The following is a 20,765-nucleotide window of genomic DNA, read 5'->3' on the forward strand; positions in this document are numbered from 1 at the left end:
GAAGCAGCGGAAAGGAATCGAGGGGCCGTTAATCGACAGACCCAACAAACGCCCCTCCCAGCCCCATGTCCAGCAGTAGAGGGCACAATTCCCCATTCCACACAGCCCAGCTCCAGGACCAGAGAGGAAGGGCTGGTGTGAAAGATTAGCCGGGATTCGTAGTCTTTCGGTTTCCATTTGCGGGTAGTATTCCATTTACTTTGAACTACGTTTCCCAGGATGCTGCGCGCAACTTCGGATTCTCAATTTCCCACCCTTCGTCCTCCTCCTCCTTTTCCCACCTGGCCGCCTCCTCAGTAGTTGCGGCGGAGAGAAACCTCCCAGGAAACAGCCTCTGTACGCACGCGTCACGTTTGTTTACCCTGAAGCCCCACCTCTCTCCACGGTCTCTCTCGGACCCTCCCCATTCCCCGCCCCATCTCGCCGTGGAATGCCGTCATGTCAAAGATGCATATTCATGAACCGGCATTGAACTCCCCTCCCCTCGCTTCCTCCCGCGGTCCACCCTCCCTGGACTAAAGCTCCATTAATATTCAATGAGCGCTTCTTCTGGCCTGCTGGTTCGCCCGGGAAGGTGGGGGGAGGAGGCGTGGCTAGAGGCCTGGGTGCTCGAGAAGGAGGAGGAGGAGGAGGAGGAGAAAAAGGAGGAGAAGAAGGAGGAGGGGGAGGAGGCGAGGAGGCGAGGAGGCGGTGGCTGTGAGGCGGGTGCGCGGGATGGAACCCCGAGACACCGACGGAATGCTCCGAATTGCCACATAATCCCCTGGAACGGCAGCCCCGAACGCCATTGGCTTCTCCTTCCCGGTTCCTCCTCCTCCTCCGCCGCCGCCGCCGCCGCCCTCTCCCACCTTCGCTTCACCTCCTCCCGCTCCCTTCTCTTCGCTCGGGAGTTGGGGGGGGGGGGGGGGAGAGACGCACAGCTCCACTGCAATGGAGCCCGCCGCCGCGGCCACGGTGCAGCGACTCCCAGAGACCAGCAGGGAGGATCGGGCTCCGGCTCCGGCTCCGGCGGCGGCAGCGGCGGCGGCGGCGGCGGCGGCGGCGGCGGCAGCAGCAGCTTTGGCTGCGGCGGCAGCGGCAGCGGCGGGGAGTGGCGGCCGGAGCCCAGAGAATCCCCTGCCCTCGGGGACCCCGAACATGCAGTTCCTCCCGAGTGGCGGAGCTGGAGAGGAGGCCCCCGCCGGGCCGCTGCCGGGCAAAGCCGGGGGCACCGTGCGGAGGAGGAGGAGAGGAGCGCCCCTACTCGCGGCCAACGGGGCTCCCCCGGCTCCCGGGGCGGGCAACAGCGCTAACTCCCTGCTCCTCCGGAGGGGGCGGCTGAAGAGGAATCTGTCCGCCGCCGCCACCACCACGTCGTCGTCGTCCTCTTCTTCCTCGGCCGCTGCCGCCTCCCATTCCTCCAGCGCTGCCAGCCTGGCCGCTTCTTGCTCGGCCTCGGCGTCGCTGTGCACCCGGAGCCTGGATAGGAAGACACTGCTGCTGAAGCATCGACAGATGATGCAGCTGCAGCCGTCCGACCGGGACTGGGTGAGGCACCAGCTGCAGCGGGGCTGCGTGCACGTCTTCGACCGCCACATGGCCTCGACTTACCTGCGCCCGGTGCTCTGCACGCTGGACACTACGGCCGGCGAGGTAGCGGCTCGCCTGCTGCAGCTGGGGCACAAAGGCGGCGGTGGCTTAGTGATGAAGGTTCTGGGCCGGGGGTCCTCGCCGGCTTCTCAGCCCCAACCATCGTGGGTGGAATCTGCTGCAGACGCCCCGACGGCCGGTCACGGGGGCATCCCCTCCGGCAGTTGCGGGGAGCAGGTGGCTCGGAACCCTGAGGCCTCTGGTTCCCGGCTCAGTTTGACAGCGCCAGACTATGAGCCGAGAGATCTGCAGCCGAGGAAGAACGGGCTGGGGGATCCCGCCGTCCGAGGGAAGCCGCGCACGCCCCCAGGGGATCTACCGCTCCGAAGCGATGGGGTGGGGAGACTTGTGGGGTGCCTGACCCACGGCAGCCCTGCGCCTTCGGACTTCAGCCCCGGAGATTTGTACGCAGGAGTCCCCGGTTCCCTGCTGGGTGATCTGCGGCCAGTGGATGGCGTGGTGGGAGGCCCGGCCTCAGACACGGAGAGTTTCAGCCTGAGTCCCAGCGCCGAGAGCGTGTCGGATCGGCTGGACCCCTACAGCAGCGGCGGCGGCAGCTCCTCCTCTTCGGAGGAGCTGGAGGCCGATTCCACCCCAGTCCCTGCTCTTGCCCCTGTCCAGACTTTGACGGAGGGGTCGGGCCTCGCCCATCACCCGAGCGGCTCAGCTGCGTCTCGGACGGGTGGGCCGGTGGCAGAAGAGTCCGGTGATTTCCCGCCACTTCCTCCTCCTTCCCTTGCTGCCCCAGCAGAGTCGCCACCGAAAGCCCCGAAGGGGGTGGACAGCCGGGGTAGGGTCTTCCAGGATGAGCCTCTGGAGAAGGCGATTGCAGGAGGAGTAAGTGGGGAGCTCAAGCTATTGCCGCCTGGGTACGGAGGAGCTGCGGACAAGACCGCCCCGATGCCCACCTTGTACGTGCAGTTTCATGGAGAGACAACCCGTCGGCTGGAGGCACACGAAAAGCCACTGCAGATTCAAAATGACTACCTCTTTCAACTGGGATTTAGGGAGTTATGGAGGGTGCAGGAAGAGGGCATGGATTCGGAGATCGGGTGTCTCATCCGCTTCTATGCAGGTAAGAGAAAGGACCCTGCTCCTTGAGGTCAGCTACCTCAAGAGAAGAAGACAAATCTCCTTTGGTATTAGGTGTGAACTTATTTTTCTGGAGAAGAAAATGCCTCCACCCCCCCATCTCCTCACCTTGAGTGTATCAATTTATTTAAAGGTAAATGTAACAAAACACCTTGTGTGTTTTCATCTATGCTTCCTTAAAACTATTTAATCTTAAAATGAACAATTTTTTAATCTTTAAGATTCTAATCAAAGTACTGAGGGTCGGGGCCGGGGTTGTCTTAAATCATTGAAATAGGTATGCCACATTAGGTAACCGTATTAAGATGCTACAGTGTGTTTAAGGTTTAGGAAGCTCGATCTAGACTCTTAGTTTCTGATTGGTTTATGGGTATGAGACAGTTTTTGATTTCAAGAAACTCTCCTTTATCGTGCATAATTTTCATTTTATAGAAAATAATAACAAATGTTTGTGAACTGATTTTTATTTTACTTTCCTAAGCCCATAACATCCCTAATTAACTTCAATATATTTTATTTTGCTCTCCTGAACACCTTTTGTTGACATGTTCTTCGTTGTTTTTTTTTTTTTTTTTTCACCTTCTTCCTTGTACTACTATTTCAGGTTTGATCCTGCTGTTTAAAATTAGTCCAGCTGTTTCTTCCTGTTTCTTGTTTTGTGGTTTTAATCCTGAGAAGAACTGACTTGAAATTGTCCTTTCTAACTCCAACATAGGGTTGGACTTTCTTAGTAGGCAGGTCATATTTGAATCACAAGAAGGTATGAGTAGCCGATATACCTGGTTCTCTTTTCAATGTTGTGAAACCCTCTTTCTATTCTGCAGTCCCAAGTTCATTGCTGTTGCTTTTTCAGCTAACGAGAGCTTGGGGGAGATGCTGACTTTTGGAAGGGGTGAACACAGCATTTTAGTTGACATTTTGTGGTTTATATATAAACCTTTTACATCTTTTCTTTTCTCTATTCTAAGGGATGGTTTTTGAGTGAGAAGTTACATTATAATGTATGGTAGCTAAAGCATAAAAGATTTCCTGCCAACTTTCCTACCACTACTTTTCCAGGTACAGAATAACAAAAGCATATGAATAGCTCAAATGTATGACGTGTAGTTCCATAATTTTTAGCTATCTTCTTATTCTTTAAATATTAAAATTTGCAAGAATTTTGATATCCCCTAGCTGGTATTTATTGATTCGTGTGATCACTTGGCAAAAAGTTTATTTCATGAAGTTTCATCACTGGCCAAACCAGAGAGATGCTCTTCTATTGAGTTTCATTAAAGTTTTTCTAAAACTATTCATTATTTTTCTTAGACTTGACTTTAAAAAAGAAAATATAGCTAATGTCTTAATCGTTTAATTGATTAAATATTTTAATCTAAGTTTGATAGATATCTGAGCTAAAATGTTAAGCTTTTGAAGTTCTATATAGATTAGAAACTGGGAGATTTTTTTTTTTTAATTGACCTAGGCAACAGTTCCATCTCTTTTTCTGTCTTTTTTAGAATACTAAAATATCATTATTCTATCAAAGCATTAAAAATTACCATTAGAGCAAAAACATGTCTAATGGTATTCTGTATTTTAGGTTAGTCTGATGATCAAAATAAATGTAATGAACAAATGTCTCTAAATCATAAGGGATATTTGCATTTTTTATTTTATGTGTTTCATTTAGCACCACTGCTTTGTCAAAATTTTGTAAAAGTTTCACCTTACTTGTTCCTCATTGAAAATATTAATACTAATTAATACTGCTTAACACTGATGTCACCACCCTACATCAAAGCATAAATTTGGGGCCAGTCATTAAGGGTCAGATGAAGGAGTTGTCAGATTTTTCATAAATCTTTTGTTTCTTGTTACATTTTCTCCTCTTAAATCAGAATTACTTTGAATCAAAAAATTATGAAATGAAATAACTAGGATTGTTAAATAACACTTGTTACAGATAATAATTTAGTATGAGCTTGGTCTAAGTTGTTGAAAAATAAAAAGATTTTACCAAAAAGTGAGCTCATAGTAGGGGTGACCCTCAGCTCCATGTTTTGAGGAAGCTTTAGCACATAGTTACAAGATTCTTTCCTGCAGAGATATAAACAGGCCAATTTCAGTGTTTGTTCTGAATAATTTCCTTTGCAAAGAGTTGCTGTTGCTAAAATATTCTCTATAATTTAATTTTATACTTCATGGTTAAATAGCTTGTTATCCTTCTGTTTATGTAGTTGGGATTAAAGAAAGAAGAACCTGCAACCATTGAAAAAAATCCCTATTTAAATTCAACTTATCTTTTAAAAGAAATCTAATTTTTAATATTCCTTGAGAATTTTCTCTTGGAAAATCTAATTAAATTATTTTTTTTATGTTGCTTTACATAAACTGACATAGGCTATTCTTCAATATCAGGGAAAAACGATTTTAGGATCTTAATTTAAATATTGATTGGAAAAATTTAATTCCTAAAGTAGTTTTGAAGCCCATATATTTAATTATAGTATTGTTCATGAAAACTTAGTTATACCTATTAAGCAGCAATTCTTTAAATTGATTTAAAAATTAACAGTCTTTTAATGTAACAGTTTTTTCATCTGAAACTACTTTTATGTAAAAGCTGTTGAGGTATTATCTGGTCATTGTAGAAGATGTTTTAAAATTTGATTACCTTTAAAAATCAAGTTAAAATTTTCCTGAAAGAGAATTATCATACATAACACAAAATTCTCCGTAAATTGATTCGCATAACTTATGGAAGCATAAATGTTAAGTGATTAGAGTGCTGTAGCAACTAGAACCAAGAGCCTATTAAAGAAATAGTGGCATAGTATTAAGCCTTTTTTTTTTTTTTTTTTTTTTAAGAATAGAGCTCCTTTCTACTGAATTTTCAAAGCCAAATTCCAGCTATTTCAATTCAAGTTTTAACAAGGAGAAATGATGTTGACAACCCATCCATTGTGTATAACGATTGTACCAGGCATTTTGATGTATGACTCATTGGGATTGCTCTGAAGTGAATATCTTTACCTCTCCTGTTTCCTCTCTTCCCCTTTCTGGAAATTATAAAATCTTGCACCAGATACATTAAAACCTAGAAGGTGTTTTTTATCATTAAGCTGTAATATTGACTATCAAGTTCCTATTACTATAATTACAGTACTTTTGTACATTTTAAAATTTTTTTTGTTGGATAATGAATGTGATACTAGTATTGAGAATACTTTTTAAATTTTAAGAACAAAGAGTTTGAATGCATCTTTGCAAAAATGCATTCTGTCTGTTTCTTTACCACCATGATTTCATATTATAAAAGTGATAGCATTTGATTTTGTTGTCCTTACATACAAAGTCTTAGTTAGAAACATGTTCTCATTTATTCTAACAAAACTCTGTGAACTAGGAGGAAGGGTATCATTCCTTTTTTTAGAGATGAAGAAACTCATGCTTAGAGAGACTTAACTAATTTGTCTGAGATTATATGTCCATAGCAGAGCTGAGAATAGAACACAGGTGTTTCAATTTGCAATCGAATCTTCTAACTGAATCTTCCTCGATTTTATATTTTTTCAACATTTGAATTATTCACTAAATTTAAAATGTTCAGAAAATTTGCTAATTTTGCTTGCAACATAGTGAAGTTATAGTCACAAGTGCTCATCTTTATAATGCAACTTTTTAACATGTAAAAATGATTATTCAAGGGAACAAATATAATAGACATTACAGACAGTGAATACAGTCATCTTGAGATTTTAGGTAGTGTGAAGAATTTAAGTTTTTCAGTCTCTTGTTAAAGTAGGCCTGCATTTGTTAAACTTTGTTGTTTAGCTCTGCCAAACTAAAGCCTTCCTGTACTTGACCCTTCTATGGTTATGACCTTGAATTCTCTAAGGCACTGTTAGCAAAAGCTCTAGCAGGTCCTACCAAATTGGAAAAGCTTTTGATTGTGGGCTTAGTGACTTGCCTTTGTTGTCTCACTGCCAGCTGAGCTAAGCCCAGGAAGTTCCATGTTGGCTTAAGGGTGATGAATTTTGGGGCTACCACAACTTATGAAAAATCTTGTACTAAAGTTGTAAGGGTGCCTTGATCTGCTTCAGTGGAGAGAATATTCACCCTGAGAAGATTCTTGAGGTATTAAACTTTGTGTTGATAAGAAATAGCGTACTACATTTGAAAATTAGGCAATATTTATGTGGATCTAAGTGAGGTTATTTAACCATTAACTTTAGGATGTGGCAACAATTCAGCTACAATTAGGAGAACAGTATTATTTATGATAAGGTAACTGAAATCATCTACAATGAAAAACTTGTGTTATGTAAAAATTATGGGAGAGAGAAAGGTTTATCCAGAGAAGATTTGTAGTCCTTTATTGTTAATGTGGTGAAATGATGGGATATTAGAGCTAAAAGAGAGCTTTGAGATCATTTGCATTAGTTCTCTTAGTTTTATAGATGAGGAGGTTGAGATCTAGAAAGAGATGATGAGATTTGTCTAAGATTATAACAAAGTTATTGCTGAGCCAGGTCTTGAATCTTGAACTCTAATTTCCTAGCCAGAGCTGTTCCTACAAAACCACGCAGTTGTTAAAATTTGTTAAGAACTGAATGATAGTTTTTGTGTGAATTTTTACCCTACAGTGTTTATATCATTGAAGCTGTAATTTTTTTTTTTTAAACAGCCAGTTCCCCATGACAGAAGATTCAGAGGTGCCACCTAGTATTAGTATGTTTGTTTCACATTTGTTTCTCCTGGGTGGGAGGAATAAGTGGATTTTTGAGTGAGCAGCCCTTAAGAAAATGGGCAAAATTTTCTTAGAACAGGTGATTTTATTTTATTTTTTCAGAGACATCTCTTGCTCTGGATTTGAAATGAATTAATGAGTTCTGTCAAATGAAGTATCTTAGATGAATGATTTTGCTATGTTCCAGCATCGAACATTCTAGCTGGACAGGAGAAAGAGCTTAATTGTTCTGTGAAATCTGAGGAATCCTAAAGTCACCCAATAGAAAAACAATTCATTTAAAAGGGGCTAGCATTTCAAGAGGGAGAAATAGATGACATAAAAATGTCTAAAGCGGCCTATGAATCGGTGGGAAAAGAAGGCCTTTTTTTTTTTTTTTTTTTTTTTTTTTAAAGGGAAACGTCTTCCTCTCTTTAATCATATTCATGTGGCATGGTACTAATAATATCCCCTGTAATGAAGAGGTTTTCAATTTGAAGTAGTTGGATTAACATTGTAGAGCACCTTTGGTTTCATATTCCTTTTTTTTGCTTTTTTAGCATACCAAAGGTAAACCCAATCTGAAGAAATAAGTACTAAAACTTCAGGTCTGTAAACAGGTGAAGAGGCATATTTTCCTTGGTTTATGCATTTTTTTTTAATACTCCAAAGATGTTTTGCCATTTGTGTTTGTATCTGTCTGTCACAGTCCAGCTATAGTAAAATCAGGTGTTTGAAACAATTCAAAGCCTTGATTTGATCTGTCTCAGCATTGTGAAGAAAGCATTTTCTAAACTATATTTGTAGATTTGAGAACTGAAAGGGATCTCAGAAGTCATTTGTCCATTCCCCTTTATTTGATAGATGAAAGAACCATATGCAGGGAATTAAAGCATATTTTCTAAAGTCATTCTGGCCATTAGCAGATAACAGGCTAGTAATTGAACCTAAATCTAAATGCAGAGCTCTTTCCCATTTTAATTCAATTCTAAAGATAATAATCATTGAACAAACACTTTTTAAGTCTCTATTGTGTAATGTATTGTATTGGGCTGAAGTTGGGTAGAAAAAGTTTATAGGATGTCTAATATATCTTATGTTGCTGCATGTAGAAAGGTTTATACCCCCGAGGTTAATCTTGCCTTGTAATAATACTAAATTAAATTAGGTGCAAAGCAAAATACTCAGTGTCCCCATCAGTTCATCAGATATTATTTGTTTAATGAACTGGAGTTACTATCTTTCCCAATAGTAGTTAATTCATATCTAGATATATTAATTAATATTGCCAAATATATATAATTTGTTAGCACTAAAGTCAATAATATAATAAAGATGTAAATAATTATTTATAATTGTCAAGTTGTGGGAAAGATCACAGCTAAATCACAGAACCATGTCATACTACTACCATAATGTGAAAATGACTTCTTATTTCTGAAAATATAGTCCCACAAATTTAGTTCATTTTAGATATCAGTTTTTTCATAAGAATCTCTTCACCTTTTTTTCAAGATAAAGGTTAAAAGAGTTCCCATGAAAAAAGAAACCTCTTTCCTCTTCTTTTCTTCACTTTTTTCTGACCATGACAGAAAAATAAGTAATGTGTTCAGTCTCTTTCCAACTTTTACTCTGAACAGTTTCCAGACTCCTTATATAATCTTCTTTGTAATGTGTCTTCATAACATAATACAACAGAGACTTTCCCCTTACCCTCTTTCTCTTTTTTCTTCATAGTTTGTCTCAGATCATCTCTATTCACTTTCTTCAGTTTTCTAAAAAATTGCCAGCACAAGCTGCTAAGTCTTAAACATCCCATTTGGCTGTTAAAGCTGCAATAATAGTGAAAACATCCTCTGTAGAAGTGACTTTTAATATATTTTACACTCATAGCTGCCCTATGTGGTAGTGACATTTTATAGGTAAGAAAAATGAGTCTCATGATCTTTGAGTGATATGCACCAGAAACCAGTTATTTAAAGTGGTAGAGCTGAGATTTGAGCTTTCTTGGTCCAACTACTGCTCTTTCCCCACTATACAAAGGTTCTTCATAATAGATCTTTGGAACCGAGAGTTTCAAACAAGAAAGTAAGCTCTTTATTTTTTGGTTTACATAAAAATTTATGTATATAAAAATTGGCTTTTTAAAAAAATCCAAAAAAATTTTTACATGTTCTTTGGAAACTGAATTTGTTCATAACACAATGGGCTCGTTTCTTATTGGCTTCTCTTCCCTGGCCTTAGTTTCCTTATCCATAAGAGCTGAGGATTAGTGGCAGTCCTTTTTGTAATAGCAAGAAACTGGAAACTGAGTGGCTGCCGATTGGTTGGAGAATGGCTGAATAAGTTATAGTATATGAATGTTATGGAATATTATTGTTCTATAAGAAATGATCAGCAGGATGATTTCAGAGAGGCCTGGAGAGATTTACATGAACTAATGCTAAGTGAAATGAGCAGAACCAGGAGATATTGTATGTGGCAACAAGATTAAATGATGATCAGTTCTGATGGAAGTGGCTCTTTTCAACAGTGAGATGTTTTGAGGACAGTTCCAATGATCTTGTCATGAAGAGAGCCATCTGCACCCAGAGAGAGACTGTGGGGACTAGCATGTTCACAACATAGCATTTTCACTCTTTTTGTTATTTGTTTGCATTTTATTTTCTTTCTCATTTTTTTCCTATTTGATTTGATTTTTTTTGTGCAACAAGGTAATTATATAAATATGTATGCATATATTGTATTTAATATATATTTCTACCATATTTAATATATATTGCCATTTAGGGGAGAGGGTAAAGGAAGGGGGGAGAAAATTGAAATACAAGGTTTTGCAAGGGTTAATGTTGAAAAATTATCCATGCATATGTTTTGAAAATAAAAAGCTTTAATTAAAAAAGAGAAAAGATGCTCTTTGAGGTCCTTTCCATCTCAAGGTAAATGATCCTGTGATTTCACTCTATGAAACTACATCTTAAAAAAACTAAACCACTTGTGGCAAAGTTTATATTGCAGTTTATATTATATTTATATTATATTTAATATATATTAAATAAATAAGTATTTAATACTTAAATACAGTATTAAGTACCTGAGGTCAGATTTAACTCAGGTCTTCTTGACTTCAGGGCTAGCACTCTTCCACTTTGCCACCTAGCTGTCCCCTTTAAAAAAAGTTGAATAGCCAGTTATTTTAATGGCATATAAGTGTTAAGTCTATTCAAATCCTTGGTGTGGAGTTAATCCTTGGAACTCAAGATCTGGCAAGTTCTACCAAACTGGAGTTTGGCCTTGGTCACTAAATGTCTGTTTGAGGACTAACCCAGATAAATTTCAGAGAGACCCATTGCCAAGATGATGAATGTACTTAGAAATACCAAATTTGGGTAAAGTAATTAAAAAATCTTTTTTTATTGTGAATTCAACAATCATTGCCAGTCACAAAGATCTCAAGATATAAAGAAAAGGAAAGATGATCATATAAGAAATTTTGAACTTTTACCATGTGCAATGTTTTGTTTTTATTTTTAAAAGCATATATATGTATAAACACATATGTACATACTTAACCAGATAGTAACAAATTACTCAATTTTTGTGGGTGTGGTAATTGGGAATTGCTAAATTTCATTCAAAATCTCATTAATTAAATCACCTACCTTTTCCCCTTTGTAGGAAGGTTAGTAAGAGGGGTTTGTTCAGTTCTTGCTGTTTCTGTCTTTACTGAATCCTGTACCTAATTCAGCTGTAACCAGTGCAGATAAACTTTAATTCATATGCTTGTTCTATTTCCTAACATGTTAAAACATTGGATGTATATTCCTGAAGTACCTGACACTTTTTGAAGACCTAGATAAAGGAAAGTATAAACTGTATTTGTAAAGTATTTTTATTGTAATATACAGCGTCTATTCCATCTAATATATAGTTGAGGACACTGCAGTCCTGAGCAGGGAAATGGCTTACTATACATATAATCATACAATGCTTATCAAGTAGCCATGCTAGTTCTTGTCTAGGAGAAATTCTTTATATAGGAATGTGTTTTTCTCATTCAAGTATTGTATGATTGGAGATAAATTTCAAGGAACTTTTCTTTTGAAGCAACATTGAGAGAACTTTTTTTTTGAGGTTGGCCAGTCCATTCTGGACCTCATTTTGGAATTCCTTAAAGGGAGGAAAGTGTCTTTTTTGTTATATGGTTATATTCTTTGTTGCAAATCTTTAAAGGACCATCCTGTTTGGTGGAGAAAGGAGCAGTTTGATTACCCAACTCAGAGAGATGATATCTTACTGTCACTTGTACATTTGTCTTTTTCCACTTGGTCAAACCAGGATAGTTGAAATGTTTAGGAAGAGAGACAGCTGATACCATGTTACTAACCTAGTTCCTGGGGCTAAAAGCTGGTCAAAGAGCCAAATCCCCTGAGTTGGTCCTCAGGGTAGTGGGACCAGATATGGACATTCTTGCATACTCATTAAGCATCATAGGACTACTGGCAAAGTAAGTGGTGTCTAGATTGGATTGGATTGGATTTCCTCATTCTAGTATATCTTGTCTCTGTGTATTGGTTAGAGTTCTTGCTATTTTTACCATGTTAAATTAAAAGATTGTAAACAAATTGATGAACATGCTTAACATGTTGGGTCATTTCTCTGCTCCTTTCAGCTCAAGACAGTTCACTTTCTTCTGCAGTGTGGCCAGTGCTTTTAAGAGGTTGCATATCACTTTGACAGATTGTATAAGGCTTCTAATGTTCTAATGGAACAGATGGACATTTTAACTGCACAGAGGGAAATTACATTTCATTAATGATACTCTCATCCTGTGGGAGATTTGAACTTTAGTAGTGTATGGTTTGTTGAGAGGAGGGGCAATATTTGAAAAATCTGAGGGAGTGTAGTTAGTATTTTGAAATGTAAATTATATTTGATAGAAAGAAAATGGAATAGCTTCTAGTATTATTTTTTTAAGGTAAGAAACCTAAGATGAAAACATTTACTTTCAGCTAAGTTTTACAGCAAATTCAGTGTGTACATACATAGACACACACACACATAGACACACACACACACACAGAGGTATTATATATATTTGGAATTTTCTATTTTCTTGCTTTAAGAAAAACATTAGGAATATTCTCAAAGCAACACATTTTGTAACATTTAAGTCTTTCAGTTAGATTTACAGTTTTACCTTTTACAGTGATTAAAAAAACCAATTAAAACAGCTCAGCATGTTTTTGTTAGTGTTTCAGTTCAATACCAAATTTCAGAAGTCTTCTCTGTGAAAACTACTAGCAGCCAAATTCCTTTTCTCTGAACAGAAAGAAGAAAGATTAAAAAAAGAACCTTCTTACTTTTACTAGTCAGTCATCTGTGAGTATAAATAGGTATGTTGGGTATGAGACATTTCCTTTTACCTTGGGTTGAATTTCAAATTAATCTCTTACCTTAAGCTAAATAGTATTTGTTGTGTAGAAATAACTTACTCAATCAATCAATTCTGCACAGCTTACCATTCTTTTTCCATAGGATAAAAGAAACTTTGAAAACACAAAAATACAAAGGAAATAAAAATTAATTGCTTATGGGATATAGAATGTGTACTCAGATGTAGAAATACAGAGGAAAATTATCCTTGTCACTCCTTTCTCCTGCCTTTATCTTCCCTCCCATTTTTGAAAGATTGAGAGGAATGGTTATATTTGTGGAGTGTAAGGACAATTTAATTTTCATTAAAAACAACAACAGTTATTAACTATTGCTGTAAATCTCCCTTGAGACTTGTTAGGGGTAAAATTTTGGACTTTTAATGACCAAATTCTAGTGAATCTCCTATGACATGGCTAAGGAGAGAGAGGGAAGAGTTCTTTGTTTAAAGTGCCACACTCAAGGACCCTTTTCAGTCCTCTCTCCACTCCATCTTTATAAGATATTTGATTTGAATGCCAAACATAAAATTTTTGTGATTGATAACCTCTGCTACTCAGAGTATACTGTGCCTGGAGAAGGAACTACTCGTAACCCTGGAAGAATCCCTTCATGCTTTAAGAAGTTAGAAGTGTTTGTGGGAGCTACTCAGTCTCATGGCATTGGGGTAGAGAGCAGGAAGCAGGAGTTAGTGCCATACCTACTTTAATAGAATGTAGTATTAAGGGACTCAGGGCTATATAATTGGTAACACATGGCCTCTTGATCAGTGTTGCTTCTCAAATTCCCTAGTTAGCCCCTTGCCATCCCTGCTTTCTGGGGAGCAGCAGATGGCAATTATTTTATTTTGTAAGTGTGTGCTTTTAAGAATGTCAGTTTGCTTGGATTCATCATTTTTGCAGATGACTTTAAATCAATATATGAAGCCATTATTTCTTTCTTGAATTCAGACTTATATGCGTGTTTTATATCGTTAGCTCTACAGGTGTCCTGTAGATGCCTTAATCGCCCCATGGTCAAAATAGAACCTATATTCTCCTTTAAACCTATTGTTACTGGTACCACAATTCTTCCAGATGTATATACCTTTGCACTTTTAATGTTATTCCTAATTCCTAACTCTCACTTTTACTTTACTACTCACTTTACTCACATGTGAATTAATTGCCAGCCTCATCTATTCTAGCTCCACAATATTTCTAATGTCTTTCTCCTTCCCTATACTTTTAGGACAATACTCTAGTACCTAATACCTCTTCCTTGTCTGTAACAATTGCTTCAATTAGGAAGCAATTGCTTCCTAATTGTTTTCCAGTCTTTTCCCTCATCAAAGTATCCTTCCACAAAACTTCCAAAATGATCTTTCTAAATTACAGGTCAGACAGTGACACACTCCACTGTTCAAGAATCTTTAGTGACTCTCTCTTATCTCTAGTATGAAATAGAAACTCTTCTGTTTGGTACTTAGAACTTTTCACAGTTTGGGTCCAGCTTATCTTTTCAGACTTATTTCATATTGTTTCATTTTGTATTCTCAATAGTACAGAAAAATGGAAAAAAGAGGCCTAGTTTCAATTTTTTGTTTTTAATGTTTCATGTTTTACTTTTCCCACCAAGTTGTTAATACTCTCCTATACCATTTTTGTATTTACCTATTTGTACATATGTTGAATCACTTTCTTGGTTCAAGTTCTTGGAATTTTTGTGTTTTTATCTTGAGATTTCTTAGTCTAGTGCTTAGTAAATAGTAGGTATGCTTTTTAAAGTGAACTTAATTCCCTTCTCTGACCATAACTACCTTCATCCCAACTACTCTTCCAGTGCTAGTGAAGGAAACTACTCTGACCTCATCTATACACCTCTCTATTCATTAATCTCTTTCTTTCTCTTGGGTTCCTACCCACCGTGGAACTGCTCATGGTCAGTTTGAATTCTTGACCATGTGCTTTTCTATTCCCTGACTGTGGGGTGCTGGAATGTTGCTAGGGCAGATCATAAAACTGTGATGGTTATATCCTCTAAAAATTCATACCTTCGGATTTGAAAATTGGGCTCTTCCTTGTATCTCAACAATCCATTTGTACCTTACTCATTCTCTCTCTCTTCTTTTTTTTTCCATTGTGGCTGCTCTAAAACTTTTTTATAACTATTCTCTCAACTGTACTTCTGCCCTTTTCACGCTTAAGAATAAATTTTGTTGCCTTTAATTATGAATTTATACTTGGATTTCTTCAGGTATCTTTTTTTTTTCCTGTCCTAAAATTTCTTTCCTGTGTCAGAGTAAGAAATGTTTTCTTCTCCTTTTCCAATGTCTTATTCAATGTCTCCTCACTTTTCTGGTATCTTTTCCTGGAAGTTCTGCCTCCTCTCTCTTTCATCTTTAATTTTTCTATTTTACTAGTTTCTTTCATTCTGCCTGCAGACTTTCTCAGTTCTCCTACAGATAAACAGACAAACAAAAAACTTTTCCTTTTTTTTTTTTTTTTTTAAATGCTGAGGCAGTTGGGGTTAAGTGACTTGCTTAGGGTCACAAGAGCTAGGAAGTGTTACGTGTCTGAGACCAGATTTGAACTCAGGTCCTCCTGACTAACCACTGTGTCATCTAGCTGCCTTCCTTTACCCATTCTTATTATTATTTTTTCTTTTAGTGTCTCCTTATTTTATCAGTGAATTTCCTCAAAGGCTCTTCTATACTTTTTAATTGTGACTTATTTTATTTGTCTTCCTTTATATTACGAGTAGGCTATTATCTTGATGAGAAGTCCTTCTTTCCTCTCAGAGCTTCTTTTGGAATCCACTTTGGCTATTCATCTTTCTTTTCATTCCTTTTTTTTTTTTTCCTTGTGAAAAGTTCTAATGTTGGGACCACCTTAAACACAATGATTAACCATAATTCCAGAGGCCCAATGTAAAAGAATGCTTACTCACCTCTTGACATAGAGATAATAGATTCAGAAATAGAAGGCAATATACATGTTTTGACAGGCCAGTGTGTAAATTTGTTTTGTATATCTTTGTTATTAGGATTTATTTTATTTTATTTTATTTTTTGTTCTTGTGTGTGTGTGTGTGTGTGTGTGTGTGTGTGTGTGTGTGTGGAAGAAGAGGAAAATGCTGCTGCTTTTTTTTTTTTTTTTTTTTTTTGAAAATGCTTCTTAAATGAAAAGAAATTAATTTTAAGAAAGTTTAGTGTTGGACCATTTATTGACTTTTTGAGGCAGCATAGCATAGTGGAATATTGGATTTGGAGTTTGATAATTTGGATTAAAATTTTAATTTTATTTATTATCTGTATGACCTTGGTGGAGTTACAACTTCTTCAAGCTTCAGTTTCCTTGTCTATTAAAGGATCAGATTTAGGTCTGAGGCTGTTGTTTTCTGTAGGCTTCTATGATCTTTTGATTCTAACCAGAAAAAAGTATTAACTCCCTGGTTGAATGTCTTTTGCGTTTCTTCTGTTATCTTGAATCTTTAATAATCACTTCCTCTTAGACTGGGATTAAAATTGAGGTTTATATAGCATTTCATTTCCTTTGACTTTCATTGCTACCCTCTGATATAAGTAATCCAAGTCATATTTCCACTTTATGGATAATGAATTTGGGTCAAAAGGAAGAAATTAAAGTGACTTGCTTGAGGTCATGTGACTTGGAAGTGGTTGAATTGGAACTCATCCCAGGTCTTGATTCCCAATCCAGCTTCCTTCGCATTACTTCTTAGTTTGCTCTACTACTTTTATGAACTAAGAAGTGAGAATTGAGAAATTTAATCCTAATGCTAGAGAAAAGGGATAAGATGTTCAGCTTCAATTCAACAAACAATAAGCACATTAAAAAGACATTTATTAAAGGATAATGTAAGATATGAAAGCCAGAAAGAGGATTTGGCAACCAAATAGAATGACTGTGGTTTTTTTTTTTTTTTTTAACATAAAAGCCTATGGTAAAATAACTTTTATTAAATGACCACAAGGTGCATATTGGGCTAATTTGGGGTTTGGAACTTTAAGAGTTTTTAATCTCTTTGTTTTTGGGATTGACCCTTAATTTTTATACAGTGAAACTTAAAAAGGAACAGAAATATTATTCTACCATGTTTTCTTGTTACTTAGATGAATCTATTCTTGTTATACTTTTGAGGTTTCTAGCATATCTAGAAATACATACACCAGAACTAGATAACCAATATCATTTTGCATTGTTATTCTGTGACTGTCTTTTGAAATTTTTTTCTTCTTTGAGCCCCATTTTTTGTAATTCTCTTGTTGTAATTTTCCTGAGTTCCCAATGTTACCTCATTTTTTTTTTCACCTCAGGTTTCCCATGCTGCTTGTTTTGGACCCCTCCTGTATATTTGTTATACTATAAATGGCACTTTTATTATACTTATTTGTGTATTTTTTGTTATTCCCTCTGGTAGTCCAAAAAGTCTGAATTCCTATTGTCTGAATCTCTGGAATCCATTGGGTATGGTGGATGCCTTTGCTTTGACCACAGAGCACTCACCTCTTCACCCCTTTTTCTCTGCTTTAGCTTTTTTGGCAACACTTCCATACTTCCATACTCCTACTTCCAATCTAATTCGTTTGACTCTCCCCTGGCCAATGTTGACTTAGAGCTTCCTTGCTTACATATAATCTAAGATGGGAAACCAACTACGTGCTTCTGAAAAAAGAGGCTCCTTCTTTTTTCCTTGAAGTTATACTTTAAGATTGTTTCAGTGAACTGCCTAGTTATCTGCTATCTCTTAGAAGAAGGGGAGTAGTTGGACATGGCAGCTACTCCAAAGGACCAATACTGATTCCATTCCTCCTTTATTCTTTTTCCTCTTGTCATGATCAGAAGCCCAGACTAGCTGGGATCCAAGTTCAACTCGTGTCCCTTCTTTCACTGCTCCATGTTTCCTATGCTTCCCCAAATACCTGTTGTATTTGATGTCCCTGTCCCTTCCCCCCTAAAACAACATTAACCCCAAAAAACAAAACAAAAATAACCAAATATCTAGGCCATAATAAAAGATTTATTATATCTATTAGTCTTTTGTGAAATCTATGCTTAAGTTCCTTAGCTTTTGTGATAGAGTGGGAATCTCCCTCTTAGAATATAAGCTTCTTAAAAAAAATTTTTTTTAATAATAGATTTTTGTTTTCAAAATACATGCAAAGATACATTTACCCTTATAAAACCTTGTGTTCCAAATTTTTCTTCCTTCCTTTGCCTACCCTTAGACAAGAAGTAACTTAATACAGGTTAAATATGTGCAATTCTTCTAAATTTCCATATTTATCATGCACAAAAGCAAAAAATAAGAAAGAAAAGAAAAGCAAGCAAACAACAACAACAAAAGGTGAAAATACTATGTTGTGATTCACATTTAGTCCCATAGTTCTCTCTCTGGATGCAAATGACTCCATCATAAGTCTATTGGAATTGGCCGAATCCCTTCATTGTTGAATAGAGCCAAGATAATCACAGTTGATCATCACATAATCTTGTTGCTGTGTAGTGTTCTCTTGGTTCTACTCACTTCACTCATCATCAGTTCCTGGAAGTCTCTCCAGGCCTCTATGAAATCATCCTGCTAATTGTTTCTTTATTTTATGTTATATATTTTTTAAAATTTATTTTTATTTAAAATTTTTTTTATTAAAGCTTTTTATTTACAAGGCATATGCATGGGTAATTTTTCCAACATTGACCCTTGCATAACCTTTTGTTGCAAATTTTCCCCTCCTTCTCCTCACCCTCTCCCCTAACTGGTGGGTAGTCCAATACATGTTAAATATGTTGAAATACATGTTAGATCCAATATATGTATACATATTTATACAGTTATCTTGTTGTGCAAGAAAAATCAGATCAAGAAAGAAGACAAAGAAAAACTGAGAAAGAAAACAAAATGCAAACAAATAACAAGACAGAGAGTGAGAATGCTTTTTTGTGTTCTATAGTCTGTTCCCATGATTTTCTCTCTGGGTGTAGATGGCTCTCTTTGTCACTGCACAAGTGGAACTAATTTGAATCAACTCATTGTTGAAGACAGCCACATCTATCAGAATTGATGATCATATAGTCTTTTTTTTAATATATATTTTATTTTATTTTATAATAACTTTATATTGACAGAATCCATGCCAGGGTAATTTTTTACAACATTATCCCTTGCACTCGCTTCTGTTCTGATTTTTCCCCTCCCTCCCTCCACCCCCTCCCCTAGATGGCAAGCAGCCCTATATGTTAGATATGTTGCAGTATATCCTATGATCATATAGTCTTGTTGTTGCCGTCTATAATGATCTCCTGGTTCCGCTTATTTCATTCAGCATCAGTTCATGTAAGTCTCTCTAGGCCTCTGTGAAATCATCCTGCTGGTCGTTTCTTATAGAACAATACTATTCCATAACATTCATATACCATAACTTATTCAGCCATTCTCCAATTGATGGGTATCCACTCAGTTTCCAGCTTCTAGCCACTACAAAAAGGCTGCCACAAACATTCTTGCACATACAGGTTCCTTTCCCTCCTTTATGATCTCTTTGGGGTATAAGCCCAGTAGAAACACTGCTGGATCAAAGGGTATGCTCAGTTTGATAACTTTTTGAGCATAGTTCCAAATTGCTCTCCAGAATGCATTCACAGCTCCACCAACAATGTATCAGTGTCCCACATCCCCTCTAACATTTGTCATTATCTTTTCTGTCATCTTCTGCCAATTCTTTCTTTCTTTTTTTTAAATTTAATTTAATTTTATAATAACTTTATATTGACAGAATCCATGCCAGGGTAATTTTTTTACAACATTATCCCTTGCACTCGTTTCTGTTCCGATTTTTCCCCTCCCTCCTTCCACCCCCTCCCCTAGATGGCAAGCAGTCCTATATATGTTAGATATGTTGCAGTCTGCCGATTCTTTCTTAAAGAACAATAATATTCCATTGTATTCATGTACCATAACTTAGAATGTAAGTTTCTTGAGGGAAGACACTGTTTTATTTCATCTTTGTATTGACAGGACCTACCTGGCACACAGTCAAGTACATATAGCAGGTATTTATAAATGACTGTCAAAATCATTAAATTATTGGTGTGATCACTTCTTACATAAGTGGAAATAATAATCCATCACCAGGATGAAATCTTTTAGCTTCATGAAACTAAGATAGCTAAACTAATTTTATGCTTTGAGATATAAAATACACAAGTAAGAACTATTCTACATCAAACTTACGATTATACAAGGTTTTTTAAAAGGTTTGTTCTTTTCACCTCTTCTATAGTACTTATAAACAGAAAGAGAAAAGTGGGCTTGGAATTGGGACATAACTATTTGAATTTCACCTTTGATCCTTTCTATCTATGGGAACTTGGTCACATCAGTTTAGCTCTATGAATCTCAGGCTTCTGGAAAGTGGGTAAAATGAGATATGCACAATCAGTTGCACATGGGATGATTATTGCATTGAGTTAGGAGAAATAGAATCTTGCCTCACTTTTGTCTCATGCGTGTGACCTGGAGCAATTCAGTTCAATTTTATGGGCCACTGTCATCTCATCTCCAAAATGAGAGAGCTGGATTATAGATGACCTGAAAAGTCCCTCTCTACCTTTCTAAATCTATGATCCCTTATCATCTGATCTTGAAAGATTTGTTTTCATGACTTTCTATAAAATTTCCAGAGTATATTAGCCCAATGTTAAATTAAAATTCCTCAGATTCTTTTACCAGAGGCTGGGGGGGTGGGGGGAGGGGGCTATTAGAGAGTGGAAAGGAAGAAGAGGGAAGTGTACTAACGTACCTGTCCCTTAAGTTGTCTTGAGCATTTCCTTTTTATGAGAACTTTATATTTCATACCCGAGAAATAAAAAAGATTAAAAAAAACTTATTTGGATAT

At 37.6% G+C, this 20,765-nt stretch overlaps 1 protein-coding gene across 1 annotated transcript in view; it reads left to right on the forward strand.

The window, feature by feature from the left end:
• Nucleotides 1-653: 653 nt before the first annotated feature.
• Nucleotides 654-20,765, forward strand: part of PHLPP1 (PH domain and leucine rich repeat protein phosphatase 1) — a 296,309-nt gene continuing 276,197 nt past the window's right edge. Inside the window, exon 1 of the mRNA XM_051969911.1 lies at nt 654-2,704. Within this exon, the coding sequence (XP_051825871.1) occupies nt 931-2,704 (1,774 nt within the window). The 5' untranslated portion in view covers nt 654-930. The remainder of the gene's footprint in view (nt 2,705-20,765) is intronic.

This window comes from Antechinus flavipes, chromosome 1, assembly GCF_016432865.1.
Source record: "Antechinus flavipes isolate AdamAnt ecotype Samford, QLD, Australia chromosome 1, AdamAnt_v2, whole genome shotgun sequence".
Classification (NCBI taxonomy): Eukaryota; Metazoa; Chordata; class Mammalia; order Dasyuromorphia; family Dasyuridae; genus Antechinus; species Antechinus flavipes.